Raw genomic sequence first — 27807 nt, forward strand, 5'->3', positions numbered from 1 at the left:
CCTCGTCTCGCTACATGGAAAAAAATTAAAAAAATTAAAAACGTATTTGCTGCCCCTGGCGGATTTTGCCAAACCGCCAGGAGGGTTAAAGGACACCTGAATAGAGAGGGATATGGAGGCTGCCATATTTATTTCATTTTAAGCAATACCAGTTGCCTGGCAGTCCTGCTTTTCCTCTCGCCTCTAATAATTTTAGCCATAAACACTGAACAAGCATGCAGCAGATCAGATGTTTCTGACATGTCTGTCAAATCTGACAAGATTAACTGCATGCTTGTTTCTGGTGTTATACAGACACTACTGCAGCCAAATGGATCTGCAGGGCTGCCAAGCAATTCGTACTGTTTAAAAGGAAATAAATATGGCAGCCTCCATATTTTTCTCTCTCAGGTTCCCTTTTATCTAGAAGCTCTTCTCTGCTTGGCTAATGCTGCTGCTGGTGCCTGTCTGGAGAGACTACTTCTCATACAGCTCGTAGAGGTGAAATGATACGATGCCCTCGGTGCTGTACCTGGTCACTTCCCGGTGGGCTATCCGTCCCCAACCTGCGGAGGATTACAGTGTGAAAGCATTTCTCCTCCGGGTTCCACACCAGCAGATCGCCGTCCAGGGTACAAATCAGGTTCCTCAGCTGAGCCGGACTCCGCTGACGCGTCTCCTCCCGGAGCCTGGCGAAGACTGGCTGTTCCCTCAACGCGTTCTGCCACTTCTCCCCAATCCTTCCATCTGCCGCCATCGCTACCCAGCCGCCAGCTCCTCTGACGTCTGTTTCCTGCGACGGATGGTCTATCAGTCGACAAAAGTAACGCTGCTTCGCAATGCGCCCTCTGCTGATAATGATGAATGAAGTGAACGTTGACTTCGGAATGGATGCAAAATGAGCGACTTCATCTGAGACCAAAGTGGGCGTGGCTAATGATGTTTCCACAACGTAGACTGTGAGCCGAGTGGTGTGGCGCTGGCGGGAAAAGGAAGATGGAAGTGGAGATGGAGGTTACCCCGAGCGGGGATCAGGGGGCTAAAGACCAGCAGGCTGCGGGTAGTAAAGGCCCCGCTGGAACTTACGAGCTGCCATGGTGAGCGGGATAGTAGTTTGTGATGATAATCGCTTGTGTGTGAGGCTGTACTGTCACTGGTGCGATGGGAGACTGCAGTACAGAGCAGGGGCGTAACTGTGATGCCTCCCCCCTAACCACCCTTGCCTTCCCTCAGTGACCCTCACAGCCTGGGGGCCCATCGGTCAAGGGTCATAAAACAGGTAAAGCTATCATGATATTCATATCCATAGCAAGTGTAGCCACAAAAACACCTGACTTGGAGGATGGACCCCTGTATCAGAGGGAATGAAGTTTAGTATTTGGGGGGGGGCTCACTCCTCTGCATGCAATCGCATGGGCTGCTCCTTTAGAGTTATGCCCCTGGTACAGACTCCTCCACTTATTCTGTTGTGCGGCTGCATACAGACATCAACACAGTGATGCAGCTAACCATGTGCAAAGAGTAGAGATGCTATAGCTGACACTGCACATGTCAGTGAAAAATATCAGAGTAATTTACCTTTTTAAAACAGAAGGTATTTGTGATAATTCAGTTTTAAAAGAAAGGTCCGAGGAGGCTAAAAATAAAAAATCCACTTACCTGGGGCTTCCTCCAGCCCCTGGCAACCGTCCTGTGCCCTCACCGCAGCTCCTGTGGCTCCCAGTCCCCTCTGGTGGAGAAGCCGACCTCGCCAGGTCGGCTTCTCATGCGGCTCACTAAGTAGCACTGATGTCAATCTGACTAAGGCGCAGAGCTACTGAGGCTAACCTGGAGCTTCTTCCAGCCTCTAGAAGTGTCTGTGTCCCTTGCCACAGCTGAGGTCTTCTCCAGTGTCCCACTGTCAGCCTGTAATGGATCGCCAACCCCATAACGTCAGCGGCTTCTGCGCATGCATGGGGACACGCACTGCCTGTGATAACGCTAATATTACCTGGAGGGTTGTGTGCATGCAGTGTGGTCAGCGATCCATTAAAGGCTAACTGTGGAATGCTGGAGAAGAACACAGCTGCAACGAGAGACACATACACCTCTATGAGCTGGAAGAAGCCCCGGGTGAGTTAAAAAGCATATGGTTAGTTCACCTCGGAACTCCTCTAAGTGAGCAACTGTAGTTCCCACAATGCATTCCTACTGAATATGCAAATTCTCTCTTAATGCCCCTGAAGCCAGGCTTACATGCAGAACTGCTGGTGTATAGCAAGCCTATAGCTCGTAACTTTTACAAAGCCACACAAACCCAACATGCAGACAGCCTGTTTTGGGCTGTTGGTTCTCATCAGTGCATGGCAGGGATTGAAATTACTCCATGGGATAGGGCTTAGACCAGAACAGAATACTCTAGCAGCTCAGGATGACCCAGAACCACTAGAAAGTGTGGGGACTAAAAGAGACTGAAAAGCCCTTCAACTAAAAAGATACATTATTCTTTTGAGAATCAGGGGTTTCCTTTGTGACAGGATTAGACCGGCACCATCCAGTATATTCTGCTCTTTTATTTTCTTCAAATTGTCATGACAGCATATATGGCAATGGTTCAAAGCAGCTGCCTCTTTATGAAGCTGATCTGTCTGCGTACAAATACTAACTGACACAATGCACCTTTTATATACACAGCATGATATGACAAATGACCAATCACAGTACTCTATGTGAATACACCAATCAAATGGTCCCATTCCTAGCGGACCTGATGGGGAACTGTCAAAGAAACTTCTCATAGGTCAGTTTAAACATGGGCCCATCCCACATCCTACACCCCACCAATGTCGACACTTACGCCCAGCACTTACCCAGGTTGCACTGACTGTTACTCCCTCCAGGCCGCCGCAGTGGCGAACCTGATGGGGAAGTAGTCTGTGTGACGCGGGTGGGCTAGGGGAACGTGGGCAGCGCCGCCCACCCGTGTCGCACAGACTAGCTCCCCATCAGGTCCGCCGCTGCGGCGGCCTGGAGGGAGTAACAGTCAGTGCGACCTGGCTAGAGGGAGGCGCTGGGCATACGTGTGGACATTGGTGGGGTGTAGGATGTGGGATGGGCCCATGTTTAAACTGACCTATGAGAAGTTTCTTTGATAGTTCCCCATTAGGTCCGCAAGGAATGGGACCATTTGATTGGTGTATTCACAGAGAGTGCTGTGATTGGTCATTTGTCATATCATGCTGTGTATATAAAGGTGCATTGTGTCAGTTAGTATTTGTACGCAGACAGATCAGCTTGATAAAGGGGCGGCTGCCCTGAAACGTTGCCATATATGCTGTCATGACAATTTGAAGAAAATAAAAGAGCAGAGTATACTGGATGATGCCAGTCTAATCTATTTGGACTACTAAGGATCCAGAGTGCAGCTGGCTCTACCGAGGCACAGCCACCATTTTTACTGAGGAGTGCTCCACTACCCTTATGCAATTTGTGACAGGATTAGCATTAATAGACCAACTCTGTAGAACTGTATTACCCAGTATGAATTTAAGTGTTTTAAAATGCAATTTGTGTGAAGGAGATAAACCAGTATACTAAACAATACTTTTTTTTTTTTTTTTTCTAGGGTAGAGAAATACAGGCCATTAAAACTTAATGAAATAATTGGCAATGAAGAAACTGTAAGCCGACTTGAGGTGAATTCCTTTATTCTTTCTTTTTTACGTTTAGGTGAAGTGGCCAGCTGATTAGTGTTTGTAAAATCAAGTATCAGAAATATTTGGAAGTTGTCGTTTTCCAGATATAGCATGTCCCTGTAACCTTTAGTATTAAAACTCAAATTCCAGCTAAAACTTTAGTTTTTTTTTTTTTTTTTTTTATTGAAAAGGTGAAAGTCATTCTTTGTGTCCCCGCTGGATCATTCTCTCATTGTGTGGCATATAACAGAGAGTAGATAGAAATTGACAATTGTTTTTGGTAGTTTAGGGGAAAATTTTTAAAATGTATATCAAAGTTACTGCTGCTTGTGCCCCCATTGGGAGATTCCCACCTGTATCCTGTTGTCTCCAATGGAGTGCTAACCAAAATAATAACCTGACATACAACCTGAAGTATGCCGCACAAGAAAGATATGGAAGTGCCACTGCTCACCACTTTATGAAAAATAGCTAGATTTCTTACCCGTGTGCTGCTCATCTGCCTAGAGTGTTTTGTGAGTCGCTCACCTAGGAAAATTGGTGTTAGTCTACTTTAGGGGACCCAGCAGGAAACCTCATAGGGAAATTCCACTAATGTGATTGGATGGATGGTTGACACCCTCTCAAACTTTTAGGTGTCAGATAGGTCATAGTAAACCACGCCTACACTATTCGGCCAATCACAACTCTTCATGCTGTAGATCAGGGATCCCCACGTTTTGGGTTGAGGGCCGGGTCAACATACTTCAGACTGCTGGGGGGCTGAAGTATACATAAAATGATGTCTTTGCGGGCCAGACAGTGAAGCATACCCAGGTGACAACCTGCCGTTCAATTGGACAGCAATGTCACCTGATGTGGAATTTGATTGGAAACCAGCGAATTACTGCTTTCTGGCTTCCATGTGGATGGGTGGTGCCAGCACTGCTATTCTATATGTGGACCACCAATATTTAAAGATGTAGCTGACCGCATCTATAAGTAATACATTTTGTGTGTGGGATCCGGTAAAAAAAAGCCTCGGGGCCGCATTCGGCCCGCGGGCCTTAGTTTGAGGACCACTGCTGTAGATGGTGTTGTGATTGGATAACTCTTCCCTATTTGGTTTCCTGCTGGATTCCCTGAATTAGACTAGCGCCAGAAAATTATCCAGATCAGATATTTTTACTGTTCTAACTTGACTTGCTTGTCAGACTATCGCTATTGGATCTTGGTAGCTTAACCTTGCCAGAAGGATGGCAGTGGCAACAACGTCTGTATTTCTATCATAACTAAGGAAGGGCCACAGTAACACACATTCTCTAGCAAAACAATGTATTTTTAAATGTGATAGTAATACCCGAAAAAGGACATAACTGGCATTATTGGGCAGCACGGTGGCGTAGTGGTTAGCTCTCTCACCTTGCAGCGCTGGGTCCCTGGTTCGAATCCCAGCCAGGGCACTATCTGCAAAGAGTTTGTATGTTCTCTCCATGTCTGCGTGGGTTTCCTCCGGGCACTCTGGTTTCCTCCCACATTCCAAAAACATACGGATAAGTTAATTGGCTCCCCCTAAAATTGGCCCTAGACTACAGTACTTACACTACATAATATAGACATATGGCAATGGTAGGGATTAGATTGTGAGCTCCTTTGAGGGACAGTTAGTGACAAGATACATATATATTTACACTGTACAGCGCTGCGTAATATGTCGGCGCTATATAAATACTAAATAATAATAATAATAATAATAATTATGCATTTTTTCTAAATATTGAAATTCTCTTTTTAGGTATTTGCAAGAGAAGGCAATGTTCCAAATATCATAATTGCTGTGAGTATTGTAGTACTATATACACCTGTCTACATAACATTATAAATACATCAGACCCTGGAGTGAACATTAATGAAGTGAAGACCTCTGAAATGCTCTAAGGTCTTTTGACTTGTTGCATGTCCAAAGCCTAGGTACCAAGGATAGAAGATTAATTCCCTTTATTCAGACACAGACAATGCTAAAAGCCTGATGCAGACAATGCCTTTTCTCCACCGTGAGAAAATGTACAGTACATTGTTTTGATTCACAGTTGGGAAGACTTCAGTTCACCTCATGTCCTGATGACCTCTGCTTATGGAACTGTGAAGAAAGGCAGGAAGCAACAAACGATAGAGACTCTAACCCAGTGGTTCCCAACCTCTTTGAAGTTGTAACGCATCACGCCAAATGCTCAGATCTCTGTGACACGTCACATATGTATAGGTAGTAGCTGCCCCAGTATAGGTAGTATAGATGCACCAATATAGGTAGTAAATCCACAGTTTGTAGCAAGCACCAATGGCAGAGAATTAACACAGACGTACTATGACTCCAGTGATCTGTGCACTTCAGATCTCTTAGTTGCAAAAGTGTGACATCATGCTGTTTTAACCTATTACTAATAAAATAGCTAATTTTACTGAAGACGGTGCTTGCTCGTTCTGGACTGTTCCAGTATGGGGAGTATAGCTGCTCCCAGTATGGGGAGTATAGCTGCTCCCAGTATGGGGAGTATAGTAATTCTCTAGCACATTTGTATTAGTGAACAATCTATCCGTGTCTATTTGCAACTATATAGTTTCAGGTGTCAGCAGATAATTTGTATGTGTTCTTGCAATATTATACATTCCGGTGTTGTTAGAATTTGTTTTTTCCAACTAGGTGGACCAAAAGTGAACGTGGTCTATAATGGACAGTTAACTTTCTCTGCGAGGACCCCAAGCCACTATTGGGCTGGTTCAGTTTCACGGAAGGCAAAACTGTTTCCCTGCTGTTGAGTTATTAGGCAAGGTATACACCTGGCGCAGAATTTAGACTTGGAGCATGTGAAGATTTATATTTGATTCTGTGTCCTCTGGGTGGCACACACACTCCACATGCAATGCCATAGATGTCTGTTTAGCAGTTCATCTACAATGTGGAACATAAATAGGACCAAACCTGCATCTCCTGTTTTTTTTTTTTTTTTTTTTACCTTTAAAAAAAAAAAACCCTAATGCCAATGCTTTCGCAGGGTCCTCCTGGAACGGGAAAAACAACAAGTATTTTGTGTTTGGCTCGTGCACTGTTGGGTCCAGCTCTGAAAGATGCCGTTCTGGAACTTAATGCATCCAATGATCGGTAAGTAAAAATTAATTTTGAATGCTACACTTGAATCTTGTTTCTTTTAGATATCAAGCCAATGTTGATCACCCCTAAAATGTAATTCTATATAGACGACAAATCTTCTGCTATATTACCTTTGTTGATTATACATGTCGTTTTCAGTATTTTCTCAGTATGCAGTCAGTCTTTAGCCAAAGCTTCCCAAGTTATCTTATAAATCCCATGTGCTAACTTTTATGTAACTTTGTTGTTAACATAACCCCACTAGCCTTTTTTTGAAGGGTCTCATATGGGTCAAGTCCAATAGTTTAGATAGGGACTTAAAGAATAGCTCCTCAACAGGGACAAAATAAAAACTTACATTTTCCCAACCTATCCAAATCTAGGCTAAAGGTTTTGGGTTGAGTTTTACTGTAGCTTTAAAAGTGTTCACATAAGGTCTACTACAGGAAGGTTAGACTATCGCTGGACTTTAGTTGAGCTGTGTTTGCTTCCTTGAAAGAATGGTGTATTATACTGAATCCCTGCTTTTTCTCTATTTAATTTAGAGGCATTGATGTGGTGAGAAACAAAATTAAAATGTTTGCACAGCAAAAAGTCACACTTCCAAAGGGTCGGCATAAAATAATCATACTGGATGAAGCAGACAGGTGATTATCCTATTCAAATATTAATATGCAACCTTCACTTTTTTTTTCCTAAACGATTCAACCTTGTTATATTACAGGTAAAATTATGCTGTGATTTTAGATTTTCCTTCTACAAAATTTAAGATAGATCCTTTTTTTTTTTTTTGTTAAATGTCTAGCATGACAGATGGAGCCCAGCAAGCTTTAAGAAGAACTATGGAGATCTATTCTAAAACAACACGCTTTGCTCTAGCATGCAATGCCTCTGATAAAATTATAGGTAAGTCCAGTCTTTGTTTACTTGAATGCAAAGCTAAAGCTGGTTAAAGATGACCTTAATTTTTCTGATTTACCATCCTCAGAACCCATTCAGTCTCGATGCGCGGTGCTCCGCTACACAAAGTTAACTGACGCACAGGTTCTTGCAAGGCTAATGATTGTGGTAGAGAAGGAAAAAGTTCAATGCACAGATGATGGTTTAGAGGCCATTGTATTTACAGCACAAGGAGATATGAGACAGGTACTAGTGAAACATTTGGACTTGCTAGCAAATAGAGGGTGATGGAAAATGTTAACAATTGATGTTTGTTAGTATCTGCAGGAAGCTTTGTCTTGTGCACCTAGCAATCACCCAAGGTTCTCTGTTATGTTGTCTTTTTTTTCCCTGTCATTGCCAAGTTAGAAAGCATAGATTTCTAGTAATTTTTTTTTCTAGTGTTAAATAGATGTAGGTACAAAAATAAGTTATGCTAGACTGCTTCCCTGTTTTACAGTTACATCACTTCCATATCCCATTTGGCTTGACTTTTATATTGTTTTTTTTTTTTTTGTTTTGTTTGTTTCCAGGCTTTGAATAACGTGCAGTCCACACATGCTGGGTTTGGGTACGTGAACAGTACGAATGTGTTTAAGGCAAGTAAATCATTTTGTGTGGTGACTGTTCATTTAGGCACACTGAAGTAACATATGTTAGTTCTAATATGTACCATACAAAGATTGAAACAGTTTAGCTAAGTATAACAAGCTTCTGAATTCTGGCAGCTGCTCTGTCTCCTCTGCTCTTATAAACTGTACAGTATATGCTTATATCTGCAAAATTGGCTACTGCATCAGGTTGCACCACATTAAGTCCTTCACAGCCCTCAATCCAGTCCTTTGTTAGTGTCTGGTCATTGTAGTGGTTTAAATTAATGATTAATTTATATTGTATAGGGGGAGAAAGTTAAGACCAAGCAGCATCTAACTTGTATTTGTAGGCAGGAAAGGCTTACCAGCAAATTTAAAGGCATACTGTGCTATTATTTCTCCAGCATAAATACACCAGGAGCTGAAAACTAAATGCAGCACAGACATCTGTTCCACATATTGCATTTTATTAAGCACTATAAGTCCTGGAACCCACTAGCAGTGCTGTTCTAAGCACTTGTGATTTGAAAATCTCTTGCTAAAGTAATTCTTTAGGTGATCCTTTAAAAATCAAATCCCTCTATTGGGATCACACACATAGCATTACATTAGCAAGAGCTTTTCAAATCATAAGCACTTAGAAAAGCGCTGCTAGTGGGTCCCAGGCGTAAAGACCACTTTAAAAACCAGTCACTTTAATGCCACTTATGAATATTGGCTATCTTTAGAAAAAGCATATGCTGAGTCTAGCAGTTCTTCAGCTTCTTGGCTTCACTTTTTGAGGAAGGGAGGTTATTATTGGAAGAAGTAGTTTGGATTTCTCCTGCCCCCCTTTCTCTCCCTGTCACGTGTTTCTTATCTCTCCGTTTTCAAAGACCTAATTGTTCATTAAAGTGAAGCTCCAGACTAAAAATCGACTCAGCAGCACTGAAAAGGCCTGGTGTTTAACAGTTTCACAGCATCAGAACTTTGTTTCTCTTATACAAGCCTCATTTTTAGCTGCACAGAAGAAAACTGCCCGGGCAGTTTTTCCCTTATGCTGTGCAAAGCATGATGGGATTTCTGATGTTCTCGTTCTGCTGTTTTAGTGCAATTGTTTTTTTTTGTTTTTGTTTTACATTTTGAATTTGACATTTGAAGCCTAGTGTGTGCAGCTGGGAGGGGTTATCAGGACAGTTGGAACTGTGTCTTGTGCTCCCTGTCACCTCCTTTCAACCAAAAAGATGGCTGCCCCCATGACAAAGATGGCAGCTCCCATGAATCACAAACATTTTCCTGTTCTTTCAAAACAGGGTGGGTAAAAGATTATATTACCTATCTATTCTAATTAACATAACTAATGTAACTTAATAACAGTATGTTTGTTTAGGCTGAAGTTCCCCTTTAAGTAATTTTTTTTATAAAGGAAATGTCTGTCTTACAGCTTCATCTGCATGTCAGAACATTGCATGTGAAATATGTTGCTGATGAACTGATTACATTTCATTTGATTTTAGGTTTGTGATGAGCCACACCCACTGTTGGTGAAAGAAATGCTACAGCATTGTGTTAATGGAAACATAGATGAAGCATACAAGGTATGTTTCCTAGAATATTTTTTCTGATATTCCATAAATGATGTACTTTGCCTAACCAGATTCCAGAATAGAAATTAAATGACCATTAAGGCCCAAATGCAGGAAAACGTGTGTTTTATTAGTAGAAGGAAAAGGGATTCGAACCTTTCTTTAATGTTTTACTGCCGGGATGCTGATTTTTTTCCTCTTTGTTCCTGAGATTACTCATAGTGCTTACCAATAAGAGGTACCATTGTTCACACATGAAGGGTAATGGGCCGCCCAAGCCTTATTGTGGATTTATAAATCCGTTTAACCAATACCTGTGATTTTATTGATGATTATAGACAGTTTGTGTACAGACTTACTAGAGGTTTAATCATCTCTAGATACTATTCAGCTGCTCTAGCAAGATTCATGTAAATATTGCTCTAGAAGCACATGTTCAATTTAGTACACATGATGACAGAAATATGCTATTTCTATCATTTTTTTAAAAAAGGAAAGGGGGGGGGGGGGACACACGTCAGCATTGCTTATCTTATGACACAGACAGACGCAGAACATTTATATTGCGCTTTTCTCCTGGCAGACTGACTAGAATAGTTTGCAAAAATGCCCACTTTTTAAAAACTAAAAGCACAGTATCTGTATCGCATTGCGGTAGTCAGCATTTTAAAAGTTAGGGCTGGTGCACACCAAGAGCGGTTCTGAGAGTTTTTTTAAAACACTTGCAGGCTGAAAACCACTTGGCAAATGTATTGCAATGGGATGGTGCACACCAGAGCAGTTCGTTTTTTCCCCAAATGCAAATTCGGGTCCTGCACCATTTTTGATGATTTCTGAGGCGATTCTGCCTCGATGTTAAGTGTGGAAAACCACTCTGAAAAACCGCTAGATCACAGCAGTTTTCCCTTTTTTTTTTTTTTTTTTTTTTTTTTTTTTGTTACAGAAGCTGTTCAGTTACAGCTTTACTGTAACAAAAAAAATCTGCAACACAAAAAAACGCTCCAAAAAACGCTAGGCGTGTTTAGAAAATCTCTCTAAACATGCCTAGAATCGCTCTGAAAAACTGCTTCAAAAACTGCTAGCGTTAGTGGATCTGCCAGCGGTTTTTGGTATGCACTGGCCCTCACAGAATGTCAGCTTTCACAACTGTATATAGAGGAAATAATCAATAATGCCCCAGAAGGCAAAAAAAACTGCGCTCCACAGCACTATTGATAGGACCTGTATAAATATACAACACAAATGTCACCAATTGTATAGGGGATCCGCAGACTTTACTTGAGTACACACTCTTCCGTTACAATCCAACCAGAGAAAGAAGTTGCGATCACAATCCTGATCTCAGCATGAGTATAGGATTTCCCTGCAAAGAATCCAAATATAGTGCAATATTGTTTTCAATGAACCACCCCGTGATTCACTTCACACAGCTGTGCAAGAGATAACCTCCACCACAGAACAGAAGAAACGGGGGTATTATTTCACCCCCTTAGTGAGTCTCACTCACCGGAAAGTTTCTTGAGTTTCAGCATATAAGCCCTCCAACCTGGGCAACAACTGTATGGAACCAGATTGAAGTTTTTCACAAGCGTTTTATCTATGGTGCCAGCACCGCCGCGGTCGGATCTCCGCTGCACGCCACAGTCCCGCGGGACTGTGGCGTGCAGCGGAGATCCGACCGCGGCGGTGCTGGCACCATAGATAAAACGCTTGTGAAAAACTTCAATCTGGTTCCATACAGTTGTTGCCCAGGTTGGAGGGCTTATATGCTGAAACTCAAGAAACTTTCCGGTGAGTGAGACTCACTAAGGGGGTGAAATAATACCCCCGTTTCTTCTGTTCTGTGGTGGAGGTTATCTCTTGCACAGCTGTGTGAAGTGAATCACGGGGTGGTTCATTGAAAACAATATTGCACTATATTTGGATTCTTTGCAGGGAAATCCTATACTCATGCTGAGATCAGGATTGTGATCGCAACTTCTTTCTCTGGTTGGATTGTATATAGAGGAAACCTGTAGTGAGAGAGGTGTGAAGGATGACTGAAATATTCCCTTTTTAGAAATGCTACTTTCCTGTCTGCTGTTCTCATCCTCTGTTCATAACACCTACTGAATAGAGATGGTGTATGAGATACTGTAGTTTCATCTTGCATGCACATTTTAACCCTTAGATGGCAAGCAAATTATTTTTAAAAAGTTACAGCCAGTGGCATCTTGTTTTGTGTTTTATTAAATGTCTTGCCCAAATCTACATGTGCCAAATAGTGTTGTTCACTACGAGTACGAAGCTACTGATAATTGAAATTTAAGTTAGATAACGCTGCCTGCAGCTGGGGGGGGGGGGGGGGGGTTAACATACCTATGCTGCCTATTAGGCCTGAAAGATAAATCAAATTTAAATCGAAATCGCGATCACTAAGATCACAATTTCAGAATCGTCAAAGCGTTGAATATCGCGATCACGTCATTTCCACATGGGGAAGTTTGAAGAAGTACCTTCAAATTTTCCCAAAGTACCAGTGCGTGCGGCCCGCAGTGTTGGACATACCTTCCATCCTCTATTGCCCTCTGCCGCCTCTTGTGCTTGGCAAAACTTCGGGTTCCTGTATGTCACATGATATAAAGGAAGTATGCCGTGCATTAGAGCCTGCAGGAGGCAAAGTGGATAGACGGGCATCGCTGGACTCGTGCTTGAAGCTATGTCCAGAACTGATGCAACTTGGGGGACAGAGGAGGCACAGCGAGACACAGAGGAGGCACAGAGACAGAGATAGGAGACACGGAGGGGGCACAAAGAGAGACACAGAGTGGGCACAGAGACACAAAGGAGGCAAGAGAGAGACCCAGAGGAGGCATGAAGAGGCAAAGGGGGCACAAGGAGAGACAGGGGGACAGAGGGGGAACAAACAGGCACAAAGGGGGGGAATAAAGCTTGATTTGAAGGAAATCGTGAATCGAATCGAAATCGTAATTTTGGACAGAAATCGCTCAATTCAATTTTTTCCTAAGATCGTTCAGGCCTACTGCCTATAGCCAATGCAGTCCACCTAACACTACTACTTCGAGTTTGAAGAAGGAAGTAGTGAAGTTATATGGGCTGGGGGTTAAACGCATCAGCTCTATCTATAATTTAACCCTCCTGTCGGTCTAATGTTTTCCGCCAGGAGGCAGCGCAGCAGTTTTTTTTTTTGTTTTTGTTTTTTAAATCATGTAGCCTTTGGCTCGCTACATGATAGCCGCTGCTCAGCGGCATCCCCCCGCCTGCTTCGATCGCCTTCGGCGATCTCCGATCAGGAAATCCCGTTCAAAGAACGGGATTTCCTGGAGGGCTTCCCCCATCGCCATGGCGACGAGGCGGGATGACGTCACCGACGTCAGTGACGTCTTTGGGATTCCCGACCCACCCCTCAGCGCTGCCTGGCACTGATTGGCCAGGCAGCACACGGGGTCTGGGGGGGGCAGCGGCGGAGCGGATAGCGGCGATCGAGCGCGAGCCGGCGGCGATCGGTGTGCTGACGCAGCTAGCAAAGTGCTAGCTGTGTTCAGCAAAAAAAAAATTAAGCAAATCGGCCCAGCAGGGCCTGAGAAAACTACGTTCGGGGTTACCGCCAGGAAGGTTACATTTCAACTAGGGGTAGATAGGTACTGGTAGTGCACAACACTAGTGCCAAAGTCCACATTAGTCTGTAGGGTTTGACATTGAGATTCAAATACATTTAAAGAGACACTTGAGCCTGAAATATAAAAATCAGTTTTACTCACCTGGGGCTTCTACCAGCCCCCCTGCAGCTGTCCCATGCCCTCGCAGTCACGATCGAATCCTCCTGTCCCCTGCCACCAGCTACTTTCACTTTGCCGGCAGGCCTGGCCACGCATAGCCTTCTATTCCTTCCTGTCCGCAATAGCGTCCTGCATAGGGCGCTATTGTGAACGAGAACCGTAGGAGACGTGTGGCCAGGCCTGCGCAGGTGCAAGAAAGCCTGTCGGCGATGTGAAAGTAGCTAGAGGCGGGGGACAGGAGGAACCGCGAGTGACTGCGCGGGCAAGTAATGGCTTCAGGGGGCTAGTAGAAGCCCCAGGTGAGTAAAACAGTTTTTTTTTGGGGGGGGGGGGGGGTTCATAGGCTTTAGGATCTCTTTAAGATTACAGAGAATGATGCTAATTGTTATTAAAATCTAAGATGTCAATAGCTTATCAAATCTTTGCAGTCAAAGCATTTGATTCATTTTTGAGCTGTATCGATTTGTAGTAATGTGCATAATTCTGAATCAACTTGGAATTATTTGCATATTTCAAGTAGAAAGGTGGCTCTGACCCCAAACTTGATAATTATCAGTGTCAGTGTGGATGTTTGCTATTGTTAGGCAAACGATCCTTCTGTCTGTCTGTCCCTGCTAGTCCTGTTCCTGTGAACGTAACTATAGGCTGCGGTTGCTATTAGTTACGCTCCTACTTGTTTGTCTTGTCCAAGTCAGTGTGGATGCTTGCTATCATTGAGGCAGCGATTAGATTGGCAAGAATTCCGTCTGTCTCTCTATTGTCAGTCTTGTTAGTCACTCAGAAGCTCGGGGCTACGGTCGCCCTGAGCAACCAGTGTGTCTCGTTCGCTGTCAACCAATCTGTCTGTCTGTCTATTGTCTGTCTTGTTACTCAGTCTGAGGCTCAGGGCGGCGGTTGTCCTGAGCAACCATTGTCTTATTTGTGGCGGTTATCGGAAGCTCAGAGCTGCGGTTGCTCTGGGCAATCTTGCTCCCTTGCCCATAACTCCTGGGGTGATCTGTGTAGCCTCTTCCATCACCCAGCTGCATAGTCTTGTTTGTTCTGGTGGTACTCTGGCTTTCTAGGCATCAGCTGCTATACCTTGCACCTCCAAGGCCTGGGTGGTACCGAAGTCGGGCAGGTGTTATTTCCTCACCTCCCGTTCAAGCGGGGACGGGCCACATAGGGTGAAGAAGGTGGTGGTAGATTGGGGCATAGCAGCTGAAAGAAAGCCGATCTGCCAGGCATTACAGGGAGATATTTAAGTCTGAGTTCTAGAACTGTAAATAAATTCACCCACCAGTGTTTTCTGTCATATGCCTGCAAAATAGTCAACTGTTTTTTTATTAATAGACTTGTCTTCATCAAAAAAATAAATATTCCAAGACTTATTAGCTATTCCTTGAGTTCAGATATTCAGATTAACAGAGTTTACAGTTTCCCAAACCTACCTACCAGCAGAGCATGTTTTGTGGATACCCATACAGGACTTTGTAATCTGTGATAATTGTCAGCAAAACTTTTTAGTTCTACTTAAACCAAGATGTTTGAACTGTTGCAGTAGTTGCAAGGTTTTAAAACCTAAGGGACTTGAGTGAACAATAAAGAACTACAGTATTTTAAATTTTATTAATGTGTTCCATGTATCAGTTTTTAGCAGTAAATAACTCTTACAACTATAATGGTGTAGATAGTGTTGCGCCCTTTTACACTATAAAGGTAGCCATACACTGGTCGATTTGCCACCAGATCGACCAGCAGATAGATCCCTCTCTAATCGAATCTAATCAGAGAGGGATCGTATGGCTGCCTTTACTGCAAACAGATTGTGAATCGATTTCAGCATGAAATCGATTCACAATCCACCCCCACTCCCTCCTCCCCCGGCAGCTATACATTACTTGCTCCGCCGGAGCGAGTCCTCCGGTCTCCGCTGTCTTCTCCGCGCTGCTCTCCGAGTCCGGCTGGCTTCACTGAACTTCCTGTGTGGGGAACAGTAGAGGGCGCTCTACTGTTTAAACTTCCTGCCGGGACAGGAAGTTCAGTGAAGCCAGCCGGACTCTGAGCCCAGTGCGGAGAAGAAGACCGCGGAGAGAGCGGTGATGCGGCGGTGGAACAGGTAATGTATTGCAGCTAGTGTCAGTCATCGGGCATTCAGACGCCGCTATCGACGCACTCCCGACCCGCCGGCGATCGAGCAAAATCTTCTGCACGGGCGGATCGACGGGAACGATTGATTTCGGACAGAAATCGATTGTTCTGTCAGCGTTTGTGCAACGATTTCACTGCAGATTCAATCAGTGATAGAATCTGCTGTATATCGGCGGGAAAATCGTTAGGTGTATGGGCTCCTTAAGCGGTCTGTTGTGTCGCCGAAACTTGACAGATACTGTCGCAGAAGTAGTTTTAGCCCTATGAGGTGATCACACTGAATGCGTTGCAGCGTGTCTTGTCGTGGCACCGCAAGTGTAACTCTTATTTGTGGCAGCGTGGTACTCCTGGAAGTGAGGCATACTTTCAACGGACAGTATGCCTCATTGATTTGGTTGCACCGCAACTGTAATGCATTGTGTGACTTCTCTGGTGTGATTGTTAAAGTTCACACCACACCAAGTGCGAAAGCAGCATTATAGTGGCTATCGAGTGTTCAGTTCTTATTGTTCTTTATTATTTTTGTGGGAGGGGGTTTAAGTGGGAACATATATCTGATGCAGCTAGAAAGAAAATTCTAGTTATCTCAATTTGCAGATAGTGGCTCCTCTGGAATGATATACTGTAACATTTCACAGAACATCTACAGTGTTCAACAGAACAAAATCAATCTTTGTGTTGCAGATAGTGGCTCACCTGTGGAAACTAGGTTACTCTCCGGAAGACATCATGAGTAATATTTTTCGTGTGTGTAAGACTTTTCAAATGCCTGAATATCTCAAGCTGGAATTTATTAAGGTAACTTATGTTGTCCGTTGTGGCGTGTGAACCATGAACATATCCATACAAGTCAGACTTATTGTACAGTGAACAGGATTTGGAAGTATCTTGCAATCCTTAAAGAGACCCTGTAGCAAAAAAAACTCCCCTGGGAGGTACTCACCTCGGTAGGGGGAAGCCTCAGGGTCCCAATGAGGCTTCCCCCTCCGCTGTAGCTGCAGGCTCCCCTGAAGTGTCCCGGAATCCTCCCTCGACAAGTCTGATAAGCTCTGATTTATTTACCTTTCCTGGCTCCGGCCGGGGCACTGTTGCGGCTCTCCGCGCGGAGATAGGCGAAAATAGGCAATCTCTGTCGGGTCCACTCTACTGTGCAGGAGACTTGTGCCTGCGCAGTAGAGCGGACCGACAGCGATCGGCTATTTCCGCCTATCTCCAAGGCAGAGAGCCGTTACTGCACCTGCGCTGGAGCCCGGGAGGTAAATATTTACATCGCCGCTGCTCCCGTAGCGTTTTCGCCGGGACCGAGGAGGACGGGGAAGCCTCAATAGGATCTGGAGGCTTCTACCACCCGAGGTGAGTACCACCCAGGGGAGGTTTTTCTCATTACAGGTTTTCTTTAAAAGGACAACTGAAGTGAGAGGGATCTGGAGGCTGCCATATTTACTTCATTTTACACAATGCAATTTGCCTTGCAGCACTACTGCTCCTCTGCCATAGCCATAGTCCCTGACCAAGCATGCAGATCAGATGTGTCTGAAGTCTGGCTGGATTAGCTGCATGCTTGTTTCAGGAGTGTGATTCAGACACGACGCAACCAAAGATATCAACAGAACTGCCAGGCAACTAGTATTGTTTAAAAGCAAGATATGGCAGACAACATATGCTTCTCACTTCATGTACTTTAGTTTTGCAAATTTATCACAGATTTTTGTTGTTGTTTATTGTCCTGTATAGTTGCTATTTGCTTACTGTAGCTGTGTATCCAGAATTCACTTAAGTTAGTTGAAAAATAGATGTACTAAACTTCCAGTTTGAATATATGTTGCATGTGATCTTTGTGTGCATCTTGGGTGTATCGGAAATATGCATCCAAAGGTAATATAGCATTTGTCTTTTGATAGTTGCTGGCAAATTCGCATACACTTGAGGTGTATTCTTTAACCACTTCGCCATATCTGGACGCATATATCCGTCCAGATAGGCAGTGGTGCTGCAGCCGTGTGGTGCGCGCGATCGGGCGCGCGCCCCCGCTGCCTCCCGCTGCCCCCCCCGATCAGTGAATGGGAATATAATTCCCATTCACCGATCCAAGTCCCCGGCAGAAATACCGACGCTTTCTCATCAGAAAGCGTGGTATTTCTGCCCCCAGGAAACAACTTCTCTTCATTTTAGTTCCTAGATGCGACATCGTTCGCATCTAGGAACTTTTTGAATGTGGCCATCTTGTGGCCAAATAGTAAACTGCACCCACATACCTGTATTGAATAAAAAATACATTATTTTACATCTAAAATTGGCTATTTACCTCCCAAACTAAAATTACCCAAATACATTTTTGTATTAAAAAAAATAATAAAAAAAAATTACAATTAAAAAAAAAAAAACTACATAAATAGTTACCTAAGGGTCTGAACTTTTTAAATATACATGTCAAGAGAGTATCTTATTACATTTTTTAAAATTATAAGCTTGTAAATAGTGATCGACGCAAATTGAAAAAATGCACCTTTATTTCTAAATAAAATATCGGCGCCATAAATTGTGATAGGGACGTAATTTAAATGGTGTAATAAGCGGGACAAATGGGCACATAAAATGCATGGGTTTTAATTACTGTAGCATGTATTAATTTTAAACTATAATGGCTAAAAACTGAGAAATAATGTTTTTTATCCATTTCTATCTTAATCTTCCTGTTAAAATGTATTTACAGTAAAGTGGCTCTTAGCAAAATGTACTACCTAAAGAAAGCCTAATTAGTGGCGGAAAAAACGAGATATAGATCAATTAATTTTGATAAGTAGCGATAAAGTTATTAGCGAATAAATGGGAGGTGAACATTGCTTGGATGCATAAGATTTTCGAAGCTGTAGGCTGAAGTGGTTAAAATTCACTTCATTACTCTTCCACATATTTGTATGCCAACCAACAATAGAGTATGCATATTAACCACCACTAAAGTATATCTACATCCTCTGTGACTTCATCTAAGCCACGAGGATGTAGATAGGTCTTGTAGATGAAGCACAGCTGTGCACGATTGGGCTTGCTCCTGTGCACTCCTCCGGCACTATCGATGAAGCAGTAATTGGTGAATTGGTGAAATGTTCCCTGAGCCAATAAGATTGATTTTTACCAAAAAACATATTTTGTTTTCTCAGTTCATAGTGAAACCTACACATTGTAGCATTATTTCAGAATCAAATATCTTCATAATAAATTGTGATAGGAACATAATCTAAGGGTTTTTTTGTGATAAACAGTAAAAATAGCCAAACAAAATTTGTGCTATTTATCTACAGTAACACTTTTTTTTTTATTTTTAAACTGCAATTGGTTAAACTGAGAAATATGTGTTTTGTTTTTTCTATTTTTTTCCTCTTCTTCTCAAAATTGTTTGATTGAAAAAAAAATGCCATACAGTGAAAGCTTAGTTTGTCTAGACAAAAAAATATATATTTAACCACTTGAGGACCACAGTCTTTTTCTCCTTTCAGACCACTGCAGCTTTCACGGTTTATTGCTCGGTCATACAACCTACCACCTAAAGGAATTTTACCTCCTTTTCTTGTCACTAATAAAGCTTTCTTTTGCTGCTATTTGATTGCTGCTGCGAGTTTTAGTTTTTATTATATTCATCAAAAAAGACATGAATTTTGGCAAAAAAATGACTTTTTTAACTTGCTGTGCTGACATTTTTCAAATAAAGTAAAATTTCCTATACATTTGAGCGCGAAAGTTATTCTGCTACATGTCTTTGATAAAAAAAAACCATTCAGTGTATATTTATTGGATTGGGTAAAAGTTATAGCGTTTACAAACTATGGTGCCAAAAGTGAATTTTCCCATTTTCAAGCATCTCTGACTTTTCTGCGCACCTGTCAGGTTTCATGAGGGGCTAAAATTCCAGGATAGTACAAATACCCCCCAAATGACCCCATTTTGGAAAGAAGACATCCCAAAGTATTCAGTGAGGCATGGTGAGTTCATAGAAGATTTTATTTTTTGTTACAAGTTAGCGGAAAATGACACTTTCTGACAAAAAAAAGAAAAAAAAAAAGTTTCCATTTCTTCTAACTTGCGACAAAAAAAAAATGAAATCTGCCACGGACTCACTATGCTCCGCTCTGAATACCTTGAAGTGTCTACTTTCCAAAATGGGGTCATTTGTGGGGTGTGTTCACTGTCCTGGCATTTTGGGGGGTGCCTAATTGTAAGCACCCCTGTAAAGCCTAAAGATGCTCATTGGACTTTTGACCCCTTAGCGCAGTTAGGCTGCAAAAAAGTGCCACACATGTGGTATTGCCGTACTCAGGAGAAGTAGTATAATGTGTTTTGGGGTGTATTTTTACACATACCCATGCTGGGTGGGAGAAATATCTCCGTAAATGACAATTGTTTTATTTTTTTTACACACAATTGTCTATTTATAGAGATATTTCTCCCACTCAGCATGGGTATGTGGAAAAATACACCCCAAAACACATTATACTACTTCTCCTGAGTACGGCGATACCACGTGTGGCACTTTTTTGCACCCTAACTGCGCTAAGGGGCCCAAAGTTCAATGAGTACCTTTAGGATTTCACAGGTCATTTTGAGAAATTTCGTTTCAAGACTACTCCTCACGGTTTAGGGCCCCTAAAATGCCAGGACAGTATAGGAACCCCACAAATTACCCCATTTTAGAAAGAATACACCCCAAGGTATTCCGTTAGGAGGATGGTGAGTTCATAGAAGATTTTTTTTTTTTTTTTTGTCACAAGTTAGCGGAAATTGATTTTAATTGTTTTTTTTCACGAAGTGTCATTTTCCGCTAACTTGTGACAAAAAATAAAATCTTCTATGAACTCACCATACTCTTAACGGAATACCTTGAGGTGTCTTCTTTCTAAAATGGGGTCATTTGTGGGGTTCCTATACTGCCCTGGCATTTTAGGGGCCCTAAACCGTGAGGAGTAGTCTTGAAACCAAATGTCGCAAAATGACCTGTGAAATCCTAAAGGTACTCATTGGACTTTGGGCCTCTTAGCGCACTTAGGGTGCAAAAAAGTGCCACACATGTGGTACCGCCGTACTCAGGAGAAGTAGTATAATGTGTTTTGGGGTGTATTTTTACACATACCCATGCTGGGTGGGAGAAATATCTCTGTAAATGACAATTGTTTGATTTTTTTTACACACAATTGTCCATTTACAGAGAGATTTCTCCCACCCAGCATGGGTATGTGTAAAATACACCCCAAAACACAATATACTACTTCTGAGTACGGCGATACCACATGTGTGACACTTTTTTGCAACCTAGGTGCGCTAAGGGGCCTAACGTCCTATTCACAGGTCATTTTGAGGCATTTGGATTCTAGACTACTGCTCACGGTTTAGGGCCCCTAAAATGCCAGGGCAGTATAGGAACCCCACAAGTGACCCCATTTTAGAAAGAAGACACCCCAAGGTATTCTGTTAGGAGTATGGTGAGTTCATAGAAGATTTTTTTTTTGTCACAAGTTAGCGGAAAATGACACTTTGTGAAAAAAAAAAACAATACATATCAATTTCCGCTAACTTGTGACAAAAAATAAAATATTCTATGAACTCATCATACACCTAACAGAATACCTTGGGGTGTCTTCTTTCTAAAATGGGGTCACTTGTGGGGTTCCTATACTGCCCTGGCATTTTACGGGCCCAAAACTGTGAGTAGTCTGGAAACCAAATTTCTCAAAATGACTGTTCAGGGGTATAAGCATCTGCAAATTTTGATGACAGGTGGTCTATGAGGGGGCAAATTTTGTGGAACCGGTCATAAGCAGGGTGGCCTCTTAGATGACAGGATGTTTTGGGCCTGATCTGATGGATAGGAGTGCTAGGGGGGTGACAGGAGGTGATTGATGGGTGTCTCAGGGGGCGGTTAGAGGGGAAAATAGATGCAATCAATGCACTGGGGAGGTGATCGGAAGGGGGTCTGAGGGGGATCTGAGGGTTTGGCCGAGTGATCAGGAGCCCACACAGGGCAAATTAGGGCCTGATCTGATGGGTAGGTGTGCTAGGGGGTGACAGGAGGTGATTGATGGGTGTCTCAAGGTGTGATTAGAGGGGGGAAATAGATGCAAGCAATGCACTAGCGAGGTGATCAGGGCTGGGGTCTGAGGACGCTCTGAGGTGTGGGCGGGTGATTGGGTGCCCGCAAGGGGCAGATTAGGGTCTAATCTGATGGGTAACAGTGACAGGTGGTGATAGGGGGTGATTGATGGGTAATTAGTGGGTGTTTAGAGGAGAGAAGAGATGTATACACTGCACTTGGGAGGTGATCTGATGTCGGATCTGCGGGCGATCTATTGGTGTGGGTGGGTGATCAGATTGCCCGCAAGGGGCAGGTTAGGGGCTGATTGATTGGTGGCAGTGACAGGGGGTGATTGATGGGTGGCAGTGACAGGGGGTGATTGATAGGTGATCAGTGGGTTATTACAGGGAATAACAGATGTAAATATTGCACTGGCGAATTGATAAGGGGGGGTCTGAGGGCAATCTGAGCGTGTGGGCGGGTGATTGGGTGCCCGCAAGGGGTAGATTAGGGTCTAATCTGATGGGTAACAGTGACAGGTGGTGATAGGGGTGATTGATGGGTAATTAGTGGGTGTTTAGAGGAGAGAAGAGATGTATACACTGCGCTTGGGAGGTGATCTGATGTCGGATCTGCGGGCGATCTATTGGTGTGGGTGGGTGATCAGATTGCCCGCAAGGGGCAGGTTAGGGGCTGATTGATGGGTAGCAGTGACAGGGGGTGATTGACGGGTGATTGACGGGTGATTGACGGGTGATTGACAGGTGATTGACAGGTGAGCAGGGGGGATAGATGCATACAGTACACGGGGGGGGGGGGGGGTCTGGGGAGAATCTGAGGGGTGGGGGGGGTGATCAGGAGGGGGCAGTGGGCAGGGGGGGGGATAAAAAAAAATAGCGTTGACAGATAGTGACAGGGAGTGATTGATGGGTGATTAGGGGGGTGACTGGGTGCAAACAGTGGTCTGGGGGGTGGACAGGGGGGGGGGTCTGAGGGGTGCTGTGGGCGATCAGGGGGCAGGGGGGGGGGGAAATCAGTGTGCTTGGGTGCAGACTAGGGTGGCTGCAGCCTGCCCTGGTGGTCCCTCGGACACTGGGACCACCAGGGCAGGAGGCAGCCAGTATAATAGGCTTTGTATACATTACAAAGCCTATTATACATACGTGCAGCGGCGATCCGGGTGCTAGTAACCCGCCGGCGCTTCCGAACGGCCGGCGGGTTACTACGAGCGGTGGGCGGAGCGAGTCCCCGGCGGCTGATCGCGTCACGAATGATGCGATCGCCGCATAGCCAATCCCGCAGCCGCCCCCGCCGATGGGCGTATTGCGGTCGTTTGGGCCCGGACTTTGCCGCCGCCCATCGGCTGGGGGCGGTCCTCAAGTGGTTAATTTAGATGTCATAAGTAAGGATAAAGTTACTGCTGGTTAAATAGGGACACCGCTAAACTGTCAAAACTGCTCTGGCTTTTAAAGGATACATCCAAGCTTTTAAAAAAAAAAAAACTTACCTGGGGCTTCCTCCAGCCCGTGGCAGCCGTCCTGTGCCCTCACCGCAGAAGAAGCCGAACCTGACCTGACGAGGTCAGCTGCTCCAGCGGAGAAGAGCAGGAGCCACCGGAGCTGCGGCGAGGGCACAGGATGGTTGCCACAGGCTGGAGGAAGCCCCAGGTAAGTGGATTTTTTTTTTTTAAAGCTTGGAACACTCCTTTAAGGCGTAAACAAGGTCTGGATGTGAAGTGGTTAATATATCTACTTTCTGCAGGGCAGAACCACATCACAGTTCAAAATCAAAAGTTAACATAGTAACGTTGCTTTTAAACAGCTTGCAAAATTGTCGAAAATGTCAAACCTTTTAGAAAATCTGCTTCTGATAGCCAGTTACCATAATTTAAGTCAATATATGTTAAGGCGATCCTTTAAATGTACTGCCTGTTTGCTTGACTTACTAGGAAAATCAAAAGAAATTATCCAGAATCTCAGTATTGAAAAAAAAAATGGTCCCGTCCCCCCACAAATCTGATTCATCCTTAGGAACAAATTCAAAGTACCTGAAGGTTCCATGTTCATCTCTGCATGTAATATATGAGTCTAAGGGACTATGCTGCCGTTACAATTCTCAGGAAGGAGATGTACTTCATCTCCTTGAGAAGAGCGAACTTTGACCTAGAAATCAATCTTAGGACATTAAAGCTATCCCAAGTCGAAGCTCGGGATCAAAATAAGATACCTGAAGAGAGGAAAGCCTCTTGGATCCTATTGAAGCTTCCCTCAGTGGTCCAATGTCTTCCGTCACTGAGTGAGGCCCCCCCCCCCCTGGAAGATTAGCGACAAGACATTGTCGCTAATCATATAGTGGCCGCGCAGACATGCCACACGAGCATGTCCACACTTGCGCAGTAGCACAGAGCCTGTGGCTCCGGCTTACTGCACATGCATGGGCTCGTGTGGCCATGCTGCAAGGAGAGGAGCTGCACGGTCACTATATGGTTAGGGGCAATGCCTTGTCGCTAATCTGCTGGGGTGGCCACGCTCAGCGACAGGGGACAACAGACCACTTAGGGAAGCCTCAATAGGATCCTGAGGCTTCCTTGTTTTTAGGTAAGTATCTCAATTTTTACCCTAGCTTCAGCTCAGGTACACTTTAAAGGACCTTGTGAAGATGCTGAAGGAAATCTATATCCACAGTAAAGCAAATCCTATGTTTACATAACCTGAAAGGCTGCTTACCATGGAAGAAGCCATTGATTCATAGAATATTTGGAGGAAAATGGTTGAGGCTTGCAAACCAAAGAACACAATTCCAACCATTAGGAATGGGGTTGCGAGCATAATGTGTGAGGATACTTGCTGCAGTAGAGACTGATGAGCATATTTAGGCCTCTTTTGCACAGGAGCCTGAAGGTGGGGAATTAATTTCCTGTCACCTGCCCCTCAGTGGAGTTGCATCTAAGCATAGCCTGTTGCATGTCCACACACTACTATTCATGTTTTGTTGCCATTGGGTAGCAGCACGGTGGCGCACGTGGTGTTGCAAACCCTGCAATTCGTCTGCATGAAATGCAGACGAAAGGTGCTTGTGGATGGCAGTCAGACAAATACGCAGTTCAGATGCTTGTGGAAAAGAGGCCTTAAAGGAAACATCAGGCAAAAACCATAAAATCAGCTTTACTCACCTGGGGCTTTCTCCAACCCCTTGCAGCCGACTGTCCCACACTGATTGCTCTGCTCTCCTCCGCCGTCCCAGGTTCCCCGCACGCTGTTCAGGCTGACCTCGAGGTCGTCCTTAGTGCGGCTGCGTGAAGCGCTGCTGTCAATCATGGTCACGTGTTCCGCAGCATTCTGCGCAGGCTGATTTTACCGTTTTTGCCTGATGTTTCCTTTAACCACTTGAGGAACCACCCTTTATCCCCCCCCCCCCCCCTTAAGGACCAGCGCTTTTTTTTTGTGATCTGTGCTGGGTGGGCTCTGCAGCCCCCAGCACAGATCAGGGTGTATGCTGAGCGATCAGATCGCCCCCCTTTTCTCCCCCCTATGGGGATGATGTGCAGGGGGGGCCTGATCGCTCCTGCTGGCTGTATTGTTGCGGGGGGGGGGGCACCTCAAAGCCCCCCTCCGCAGCAAAATTCCGCTTCTCCCTCTCCTACCTTGCCCCCTGGTGATCGGGGCTGCACAGGACGCTATCCGTCCTGTGCAGCCTGTGACAGGACGTCCCCTGTCACATGCCGGCGATCCCCGGCCGCTGATTGGCCGGGGATCGCCGATCTGCCTTACGGCGTCTCCTACGTTTACATTTAGTCTGCGAGCCACAATCAGCGGCTCGCAGGCTATTCACGGAGACCTGCTCCGTGATCTGACAGGAAACGGGCGCTCGCGCGAGCGGCCTTTCCTGATTAATTAGGGAGGCACCTGGCGACGCAGAACTGCGTCGCTGGTCCTCCAGCTACCACTTTGCCGCCGCACGGTATCAGTGTGCGGTCGGCAAGTGGTTAAGAAGTTAAATCTATCACAATTGGGTCTTCCAAATAGACATTGACTACAACCATGCCTTTAACGTTGCAAAATGACTTATGTCCAGCAAGATCAAGGTATTGGAGCAGCCATCGCAAAGTCCGTAGCTCATAAGGACTGAAAATTTGTGAGCAAAAAAGGAGACTGTACAAAAAATCATCCAACTCCTCCGGTTATGAAACTACCGACTCCAAGTACCCCAAAATTGCCCCGACGCCTTAGTCTAATACTTAACAGGGCTGTGGAGTTGGTACAAAAATCGTCCAACTTCTCAGTTTATGAAACCTCAGACGACTCCACAGCCCTGGGCAAAACAACAAAAAAAAAAAGCATGTGTCAGTAACAAAGCTTGTGAACCTGTCTCGTTATACCTGAAAGAACTTTGATTTTCAAAGTAATGCCCATGTTTTCCTATGGCTCAGTCCCCACTACACGCGTTTCAACTGAAAGCTTTTTCACAATGCACTGCTATGGAAATAACGCATACTAACGCACACTGATGCATATCAGCGCATTAAGTGTAAAAGGGCCCTAATACACCAGTTAAACCATTTTGAAGACAGTCCTACCAAGTATTACTAGTGTATTTAAAGAGAACCTGAGCCGAAGCTTGGATTCAGAAACACATGCTTGCCCAAGGAGAGGGAAGCCTCTGGATCCTGTTGAGGCTTCCCTCACTGTCCTTTGGTCCTCCGCTGCTGCTCATGGATGGACCGTCCAACTGAATGAGGCTGCTCCTACGCAACAGCATGGAGCTGCTCATGCATATTCCAAGTGCAGTAGAAATTTGGCTCTGAGCCAAAACTTTGTACTAAATGCCTTTAAACTTTTCAGGAAAAGAAATATGGGGACACTAACGCCTATAGACGACCACCTCGGATAAAGTAGTTTTTTACTAAGCCACCTTTAGACGTCAACAGTGTGTGAATGCAAAAAAATGCTTATAGATGTCCATAGCAGTTTAAGGGTTGAGAAGAGAATTATATACTTTAATCTTATAGCTGGTGTTCTAAAGTGGGTTTTAAATAATTTACTCTTAATTTATGTAAACTCTTCTGATGTCAGCTGTAGCAACCCTGCTATATAACACAGATTAACCAGCTGAGCGGTCTGGACGAGCTCAGCTCGTCCAACACCGCCAGCGGCTGCCGCTCAGGCCCTGCTGGGCCGATTTTGATGAAATAAAAAGCAGCACACGCAGCCGGCACTTTGCCAGCCGCGTGTGCTGCCTGATCGCCGCCGCTCTGCGGCGATTCGCCGCGAGCAGCGGCGAAAGAGGGCCCCCCTAGCCGCCTGAGCCCTGCGCAGCCGGAACAAAAAGTTCCGGCCAGCGCTAAGGGCTGGATCGGAGGCGGCTGACGTCACGACGTCGGCTGACGTCGATGACGTCACTCCGCTCGTCGCTATGGCGACGATATAAGCAAAACAAGGAAGGCCGCTCATTGCGGCCTTCCTTGTTTATTCTGGGCGCCGGAGGCGATCGGAAGATCGCCTCCGGAGCGCCCTCTAGTGGGCTTTCATGCAGCCAACTTTCAGTTGGCTGCATGAAATAGTTTTTTTTTTATTTAAAAAAAACCCTCCCGCAGCCACCCTGGCGATTTAATCAGAACGCCAGGGTGGTTAAGTAATTAATGCTGCCTTGAAAAAAATCTTCCAGGTAAAAACCTAGAATCTGAAGAGCCCTCTTTTTTTCTTCTTTTGCTCCCCGAATAATGTGCTATGGAAATACTGACTGCTTTTCTCTGTTGCAGGAAATTGGTTATACACACATGAAGGTCACAGAGGGAGTGAACTCCTTACTACAGATGGCTGGACTCCTTGCTCGCCTTTGCCAGAAGACTACAGTTGCTGCAAGCTGATGGATGCATTTGTTGTTTTTTTGTGCTGACTATACTGCTTCATTAAGAATGTTAATGTTTTATAATATAACTCTCGTCAAATCTTTCACAA

The 27807-nt window shown here is 44.5% G+C and overlaps 2 protein-coding genes across 4 annotated transcripts in view; one reads left to right on the forward strand and one right to left on the reverse strand.

Moving 5' to 3' along the window:
• Positions 1-835, reverse strand: part of NUP88 (nucleoporin 88) — a 58044-nt gene extending 57209 nt beyond the window's left edge. Inside the window, exon 1 of one of the 3 annotated variants that reach the window (XM_068268495.1) lies at positions 512-835. In XM_068268495.1, the coding sequence (XP_068124596.1) occupies positions 512-736 (225 nt within the window). In that variant the 5' untranslated portion in view covers positions 737-835. The remainder of the gene's footprint in view (positions 1-511) is intronic. The other 2 variants (XM_068268494.1, XM_068268493.1) reach the window with 2 other exon arrangements.
• On the forward strand, positions 809-27807 carry RFC2 (replication factor C subunit 2). The gene is made up of 11 exons (XM_068268496.1): positions 809-1076; positions 3584-3653; positions 5428-5469; positions 6686-6792; positions 7326-7427; positions 7586-7686; positions 7769-7926; positions 8253-8318; positions 9809-9889; positions 16471-16584; positions 27609-27807. Exons 1-11 carry the CDS (start codon positions 976-978, stop codon positions 27714-27716), a joined length of 1050 nt encoding a protein of 349 aa, XP_068124597.1. The 5' UTR covers positions 809-975; the 3' UTR covers positions 27717-27807.

Source organism: Hyperolius riggenbachi, chromosome 2, assembly GCF_040937935.1.
Source record: "Hyperolius riggenbachi isolate aHypRig1 chromosome 2, aHypRig1.pri, whole genome shotgun sequence".
NCBI classification, from domain to species: Eukaryota; Metazoa; Chordata; class Amphibia; order Anura; family Hyperoliidae; genus Hyperolius; species Hyperolius riggenbachi.